We start from the raw sequence: 8,254 nt of genomic DNA, 5'->3' as shown, positions 1-8,254 counted from the left end.
ATATATATACACATACATACATATATACACACACACATATATATATATATATATATAGAAAGCATCACATTAGTGTAACTGCGTGTAATTGTCTTTGTGAATTGGACTGTTTTTGCAATGAGGCTCATTAACATAAAAATGGCCACAGTTTTGCATACTACCTCATTTAAATATGAGTAAATGACACAGGGGGTGAGTATTATTTGTTGCCAGAAGAATCACACAGTGTTTTTTTTTGTAGTATTTGTGCAGGTTTAACAGCTGCAAAACCCTAACAATCCTTCTGTGAATTCGCCCTCAGAGCTCATACCAGAACAAAAGCTTAAAGTTATGGAATCTCATCCCCCAGTAACAGCTGAGTCACTGTAAAAATGAGCAGATGAAAGAACTCCTGCAGATGGAGCAGAAGGTGGATGTTTATGTGCGTTACCTTCTCTCCTGGGTTACTGCTGTAGAACATCACACAGGGATAGAGCTCTGTGGCGTCAACGTCCTCGAAGGCCAACTTTGGTTCCTGTTGAATCACAAGTCAGCAGTTAGAGATGAACACAGAACCCCGAGGAGGACACGTAGCTCTTTCATGTTTCGTCTTTGCTGTTGAATTGTGTGCGAATAAATGAATATGCATGCGTGTCCATGTCCAGACGAGGCATTCATAATTTAGGGACGGACTAGCAATGATCAACGCAGTTTGTGATACTTTAAATTATTTTTTAAATATCCAAATCAATATTCAGTGTCTCTCACCTCTCCGTTCTTGCCGAAGGAGATGGTTCTGGCCTCCATGTCCAGGACGCAGGTGATTAAGTCTCCCTGAGTGAAGCTGCTCAGAGTCAGCGTCTGCTCTCCGTTGTGATAGAGGTTCCCGCTGTATGCCCGGTACAGCCACATGTCCGACGTGGTGCGGTGGTTGAAGTCGTGCACGGGCCATCGTGAAACGCCCACACACGTGCCCTCATTGCCTCGGTTCTCCTTCACGATGTAAAACTACAGAGGAAATAAAATGGGACGTGGTTCAAAACAGGCAAAAAATTAGATAAGTTTATATTTCTGTGTAAAACAGTTTCCCATCAATTAATGCTCTGCCTCTACTGTTATCCTTCCTTAACTATCAGATTATTCAGCCCTGGTGTGTACATTCAGCTGGCTTCATGAAGATCTTGAAATGTTTAAAAAAAAAAAAAAAATGAGTTCCCGACTGGGAAAGTTCCCATGAACGCCCCGCCCCGCCCCGCCCCTCAAGTCGGAACAAAAACTAGGAAAGATGTTGAAAACTTTGTTACACGACTTGCCGATTGACATCACATGACTGAGAAAGATGGCGAACGAAAGTAAATGTGTTGACGATGAGAAACTTTGTTATTAATTCATGTATTGCGTATCAATTTTAAGAGGGTATAAGGTTGTAACCGTTAGTTGCTGTCCACGTAGAGGGACCTTGATTAGTTAGAAAAGTTGGTCTTTCCACACCGGGGGCGGGACTAATAGACAACACAATAATGGGAAATACTCGTCTGCTAATATTTTGTATCAAAACTATTCATACTGGCAGCGATGCAATTTTGTCAACACTTCAAAGGTTAAAACAGATTCACAAGCAGAAGACCAACAACCAGCATCCTGTTGACCCAGAGCAGCGTCTGACTGTCTGAGCTGAACTGTTATAGCCGAAGACACTAAGATATTTCCTTTCAGTGAATACATCTGAGTGAATTTGAGGGCTTTTATTGTGAAAGGTAAGAACAGAAGTAGTGGATCTGGTCTGTGTTGCCTTTGTCAAGGTTGAAAGGTGTAATAAAGTTTGCCGTCTTGGTTCAGACTACGGAAGTTGTAATGGCTATCAACGTGTTGTTTAAATGCTCCGAGTAGTAAACTACAGAACATCTTCTTTGTAGATTCCGAAGTCGGAACGACTTCCACAAGTCGGGATGTCAAAGCATCCGAGGAGCGCGTGGAAGCAGCAGGAGATTAGGTAATAAACAGTACTGTACCTTCCACTGGTAGCATCCAGAGGAGACGCCGGAAGAGGCCAGGCCGTAGCCTTTACCCCCACTGCCATGCGTCAGACCCTGGCCGTTCTCCACCAAGCAACACTGAGCCTTCTCCGGGTCAAAGGACACTTCCTGGATGGGAAGGTTCTCGTCCTCCTCCTCTGACTCGCCCTGGGGATCAAAGGAACCGTCGGCCACTCGAACAAATAGTCATAACAATCAAAACATGAGTCGGGGGGGAGGATGGAGGATGATTACTACACCTGCAGTTTGAGTTCCTGAACTTTTTCTTTAATCTGGATCGAGTGTTTGGCTTGAGCAACGGGAGCTTCCCACATGCAGTCGGACAAAAGGGCGAAGAGCCGCTCGACAACCTAGAAGAGAACAAACTTTATCAGCTCACTGGCTGTTATTGAGGAGTTGCACAAAAAAAAAAAAAAAAAAAAAGCAAAGAAAGCCGACAAACCTGTGTCATTTGGTCGTCCTCCATATTGGCCTCACAGGCAGGAAGGACAGCCTCCAGCACATGAAGAGCCAGGAGCCGAGTTCTCAGGTTGCCCACCAGAGGGACCCCTAGAATCAAAACAGCCACGAGGGGTTAATGAATATCTCAGCTTTGTAACATGAAGCAGGCGCACATGTTACACGGTGTTGTGTGTCACAACGGCTGGTTGTACCTGAGCAGCATTTCTGCGCTGCGATGTTGAGCAGCACTTCGGTCCATTTAGGGGAGGCCATCTTGGACTGGATGGCCTTGGAGGACACCACTCTCCTGAGGAAGACGAGGAAGTCTCCGAGGTGCAGCTCAGCAGTGTGCTGCTTACGGATCAACGCTGATGAACAAGACAATAAAAAACACGGACACAATTACAGACCTTTGGTTACATTTCATGGAAAACAAACACTTTCACTGTAGGCACAGTAACTATTGCTCTTAAAGGGATCCGTTTTTAAACCATTCTTTCAGGCGGCAACCTCCGGTTCTGTCCAGTAAAGCCAAAGCTTCATGTCTTAAACCTGCATTCTCTCTCGTGTCCACCAGGGGGCGACTCCTCTGGTTGTATAGAAGTCTATGAGAAAATGACTACTTCTCTCTTGATTTATTACCTCAGTAAACATTGTAAACATGAGTTTATGGTCTCAATCTCTAGTTTCAAGTCTTCTTCAATACAGCATGATGTTCATTTAGTACATTATGGTCCATTTAGAGTCACACAGACCATAAAGCAGGGGATGCTTTAGGGCGGGGCTACACGGTGATTGACAGGTCGCTACCAGAGACATATACGTTGCGTCTACATCCAAATCATTCTTGCCAACAAGGTTAAATTAGTTTTATATTTTAGTTAGTTACTGGAAATACTATTGTCAACAAAAGTGTTTGATCATAGCTTCTGTTGATGAAAACCAGTGTACTCCGTGTGTTATCAGTGTGTTATCCGTGTGTTATCCGTGTATTAACCGTGTATTATAAAAACTCCATAACCTCTGAAGTCTTTCTTTTCAGAGTCTGCTCCGTCCTCCTGTTTGCTGTCCTCTTGGTCTTTTCCAGAAGAGAGAAGACTGACTCCCGCCTGGGACAGCAGGTTCTTCAGCTGACTGCAGAGCAGATCCAGCAGCGACTGGACAACCTTGGGACTCAACTTGTCCGCGTACGTCCTGCGAATCAAAAGGACAAAACACAGTTTGTTGATATAATCTTCGGGTTTTACGAAGCGCAGATTTCATTCCTCCGGTTTCTAAAGCTCTTACCCGGTGCTGATGGCCAGTATCTGCAGCAGGCGTGTGGAGGCCACCTTGAGGGCGGTGCTGAGCTGAGACACTCCGGGTTTCTGCAGCAGCTGGAGCGGCTGGCCCAGCATCGTCTCCGTCCCGCAGAGCTGAGACAGCACGCTGAGCAGCCCACTGGAGATGGCCAGGGATACGTCCACCGGCTGGTAGCGGACGCTCAGCGCAAAGACGGTGACCAGCAGGAGGCGCTGCTGAGCTTCTAGGACGGAGAAGAGGTCGAGAGAAAGAGATAAAATAATCAAACAGGCTGTTAATATAGCGAAGCCTGGAAATTCATCATTTCAGGAGCCGCTCTGCCGTCGGTGTCCTCAATTTAATGACGGCACGATGATTTTAGGTCGACAGAAATACTTAATTTAACCCAAAGGTAAAAGATCATTTTAACTTGGATACATAACTATCAGTGAAATGAATAAACAAAAACTTTTTATTTCATAGAATAATTAATCGGCATTTACATTTCAGTTGTGGAAGGTTTTGTTGAATTGAGCGGAGTAATTTATCTGCGTAGTTAAAAGGTTTATTTTTTGTCTGTTTGTGTTTGTTGTTATTATTTCCTACTTTGTTGACTGTTGCCTGCAGACAAAGTTAATATTCTGTTATAAATCCAGTTGTGAACGACGTGGATCGAAGACTTGTGGGTGTGTTTTATTTTTTTATTTTTAAACATTCATCCTCATAATTATTTACATACAGGGTCTGTTAGCAGGAGAACGCTCACACTTCTTCTTCTACTCTGGTTGTGTGCCCAGTGTTTCACTTAGCATTCAATAAGTATTCAGAATCTCAAGGATGCTGAAATAGAATCTGTAAAAAATTGATTGACGGGAAAGAGGCAGAGGACTAATCAGCTGAGGCAATGTGGGCGGGGCATCAAGGCCAAACTGAGGGGGCGTGTTCCATCATGGCCCCCGTCAAAAACCTTCCCCGAAGTAATGTAAATGTAAAACAAGCCCAATTAACTACTTTTGAAAGTTGCCCTGCACTTTGAATGAACAAGTGAGAGCAGATTGCAGGTACGACAAAAAAGTTAATGTTAATGTTCAATGTCTTTAATTCGTATATTCTACAACCTGAATAATTTGATCCTGATAAATGATGGAGGCTCCACTGCTGAGGTCGTGCAGCAGTCGTCTCTCTTACCTATGTGGTGCTTGTTTGCCTGCAGTGCTCTCTCCAGTGTGACAGACAGTTGCTGGTAGATCTTATGAACAGCTGTCTGGATTTCCATCTGGAGGCTCCTCTTCGTTGCTTTTACACCATCCTGCAAAAGAGAAAGATGTAAACACACAGTTAATATGGTCACTACTCAGGCTGCACGACATTACTGACAACCAGGCGCCAACCTCCGGTTCTGAAGAGTGAAGCTGATGCTTCATGTGTTAAAGCTGCATTCTCTCTAGTGTCCACCAGGGGGCGACTCCTCTGGGTGTATAGAAGTCTATGAGAAAATGACTCTACTTCTCTCTTGATTTATTACCTCAGTAAACATTGTAAACATGAGTTTATGGTCTCAATCTCTAGTTTCAAGTCTTCTTCAATACAGCATGATGTTCATTTAGTACATTATGGTCCATTTAGAGTCAAACAGACCATAAAGCAGGGGATGCTTTAGGGGCGACGGCGAAATCGCCCGACTCGAGTCTTCAAAACATCAGTCCACAAACCAACGGGTGACGTCATGATGACTACGTCCACTTCATATAAACTATGTATATGCTGAAAACTGACTTTGGGAATTTTTAATTTTTTTTGTGATATGAAAATAATTTTCACCAGATGACAACAAAGTACCCGTTTCTTCAACATCATCCTTTCTGCAGCAGAAATATTTTCTCACTTTTGCAATCAAAATTTTTGTTTCAGTGTTTCTCTTTTTTCCTGCTTTGGTTGTTTGATAAATTGATGAGAGTAATTGTGATTGGTGCTTCGCTGTGTATGCAGAGTCACGACCACCAAATTCTGTGTATCCAACAACTCTTAAATCTGAGTAAATCAAGTTACATTTGACATCTTCTGTGCAAGCTTTCCATTTGTATCAAAGCAGCAAAAATGTTGCAGCATTACAAGTTTGAGTTAAACTGAACTGTCACTTGACTATCGATGCTCATCAGTATCAGCAGTTGATGAGGCTCACACGTACCTGGTAGTGATGCAGCTGCACGCTCTCCCTCTTCAGGCCTCCGGCGCCCACGGTGCCGAGGCCAAAGCAACCCGCCAGGAACTGCAACCTCACGGAGGTGAGCAGGGAGGAGGACTGGAAGGCGCCGCCGGATCGATCCGCGTCCCCGGGCTGGCTGCCCTTCTCCTCCATGCCGGAGATCAACACCACAATCTGGTGGAGCGCCTCCAACCGCAGCTGGAGATTACAAACACATCCCAGTGGTCGAGTGGACATTCTAACAGCGTCGCATGTGTTTTCTAGATCTTTCAGCTGCACTATTACCAATAATGTGTTACTGTTTTCAGAAAATCTGCCTCATTCATTTGACACTACGTAGTTTTAAAGAATAAATCTGGTTATATTCTACCATTTTCTTACTGAAAAACAACAATATTGATTGTATCTAACAAGTATTGTGTGTGTGTATCAAAGCCTGATATCTCTTCTTAAAACACATCGATGACGTGTAGATTCATTCATTACCATGAACACACAGGGATTAAGTTTGTACATCCATCAATTTCTTTCCTCGCCTCCTCTCCTTGCATCCTAGTGCCTTCCACCTGAGATGTGAGCGGAGGAGGCGAGGAAGAGACATGAGGAGAGAGGAGTTGAGGAATTTAACTAAATGAGACATCCTTTGCTTCGTAGGCAACATTTTAAAGCGACATCAGTTTCATATGACGTGTGGCGAAGCTGTGTGTCACGCCTCTTATTTTATGTCACGGGTCAGAAAAGACTTGTGGCTCTGCACCAATAAGAGTGAGCTCACTTAGAGTGAGACAGAGACCCAGAGAGGTCCTGAGAGAGCCCCTCACCTCTGCCCTGCTCTGTTGCTGTTCCATGGCCAGGATAGTCGCCTGTGGGCTGGTGGACATACTTTCCTCTGGCTCCTTGAAGGCCGGAGCAAGGCCCACATCGCCGCTGATGAAGCTGACCATGTTGTCGATGAGAGCGTGGATGCCCAGCGAGCGGCTCAGGTCCAGGTCCGACTCCTCATAGAACAGTGCCGAGCTGTAGCTCCGCTGTCGGCTCAGTTTGGCCCGGAACCAGGACTCGGCCAGGGAGTCCGGTGAGCTCTGAGGTAAGCCTGAAGACGGGAGGAAGAGAGGAGCCTTTCAGATGTTTAAATGCACAACGTAACGCTTTTGATGGATGGGCCATGTTGCTTTTAAGCACTTAGGAGCTATGCAGGGCAATGCATTATTACTCTATAAGAGCTCATCAAATGGAGAAATGCTGAGTCGTCATGCGGGCACAAGCCTTTATGAGCCATTATGGATTCATCTATAATGGGCGCACTGAGTTTCAAACACCCACTGAGGGTAAAAATGCTGCAGTTGAGAAGTGAAATGGCAACCGGAGCTCGTGTTTCCATATTCTAACTGAAAGCACTGAAGTTTAAGCATCAGTACTGATGATTCATTTCAAAAAGGACAGTAGTGATGTTTAGAAGTGTGTTAGTATGAGGTTCTTCTCCATCATCAGTGTTCTACTACAGTAGAGTTTATAGAAACACATATTTTAGACTCCTAAAATTATCTATATCAGTTTAAGCTTTATTTAGAATATTTTCTCCTCTTTACTTTGATGTCAGACGGACCTTTCTGAGGGGAACTGAAGCTGTTATCTTTGTTCTCTTCAAAGACACCAGACTCCATTCATAAAAACAGTCATTTAACCTCTCAGAACTCAGGAGTTGCTGGTTTACTGTTGCCTCCATCTGTTAGTGTGTTTGGGTCATTGTGTGTTCAGAATCACCAAAGTCACACAATAACACAAACACACTAACAGATGGAGGCAGCAGTAGAGCAACAACTCCTGTGGTCTGAGAGGTTACATCACTGTTTCAGTGAATGGAGTCTGGTGTCTTTGTAGAGATCAAAGATAACAACTTCAGTTCTCTGACATCAAAGTAAAGAGGCGAAATATTCTAAATAAAGCTTAAACCGATATAGATTCTTTAAGGAGTCTAAAATACGTCCACAGCAGTACATTGTACTCCTGTATGTTTCTATAAACTCTACTGTAGTAGAACTCTGACTCTGGAGAAGAACCTCATACACACACACACGACTAAACATCTCTACATCAGTACGGATGATTTCTGCGACTGGTAATTCCATGAAAACTCTCACAAATCACAATCTTCACTGGGAACGAGCCTTCGTTGTCCAAAGTAACAGAAGAATGAACTGTTATTTGAACAATGGGCACATCTGTATGGTCTTTTTTGTCTTTTTGCTGTAGGTAGACTATGACAGTGTCCTGAAGTGAAGCTCAAAACAAGGCCCTCATCATGAGAGAT

General features: G+C 44.0%; 1 protein-coding gene across 7 annotated transcripts in view; it reads right to left on the bottom strand.

Moving 5' to 3' along the window:
• herc1 (HECT and RLD domain containing E3 ubiquitin protein ligase family member 1) overlaps window positions 1-8,254 on the bottom strand; it is a 39,178-nt gene that overhangs the window by 22,580 nt on the left and 8,344 nt on the right. For all 7 annotated transcript variants that reach the window (XM_031848260.1, XM_031848265.1, XM_031848261.1 and 4 more), the window contains 11 exons: window positions 6,765-7,036; window positions 5,926-6,141; window positions 4,926-5,046; window positions 3,744-3,981; window positions 3,478-3,650; window positions 2,669-2,824; window positions 2,458-2,564; window positions 2,255-2,365; window positions 1,992-2,162; window positions 748-987; window positions 431-514 (listed from right to left, as the gene is read on the bottom strand). In XM_031848260.1, the coding sequence (XP_031704120.1) occupies window positions 431-514; window positions 748-987; window positions 1,992-2,162; window positions 2,255-2,365; window positions 2,458-2,564; window positions 2,669-2,824; window positions 3,478-3,650; window positions 3,744-3,981; window positions 4,926-5,046; window positions 5,926-6,141; window positions 6,765-7,036 (1,889 nt within the window). The remainder of the gene's footprint in view (window positions 1-430; window positions 515-747; window positions 988-1,991; window positions 2,163-2,254; window positions 2,366-2,457; window positions 2,565-2,668; window positions 2,825-3,477; window positions 3,651-3,743; window positions 3,982-4,925; window positions 5,047-5,925; window positions 6,142-6,764; window positions 7,037-8,254) is intronic.

Source organism: Anarrhichthys ocellatus, unplaced genomic scaffold, assembly GCF_004355925.1.
Source record: "Anarrhichthys ocellatus isolate YVR2014 unplaced genomic scaffold, GSC_Weel_1.0 scaffold8, whole genome shotgun sequence".
NCBI classification, from domain to species: domain Eukaryota; kingdom Metazoa; phylum Chordata; class Actinopteri; order Perciformes; family Anarhichadidae; genus Anarrhichthys; species Anarrhichthys ocellatus.
This window is presented reverse-complemented; position numbering and strand designations above follow the sequence as displayed.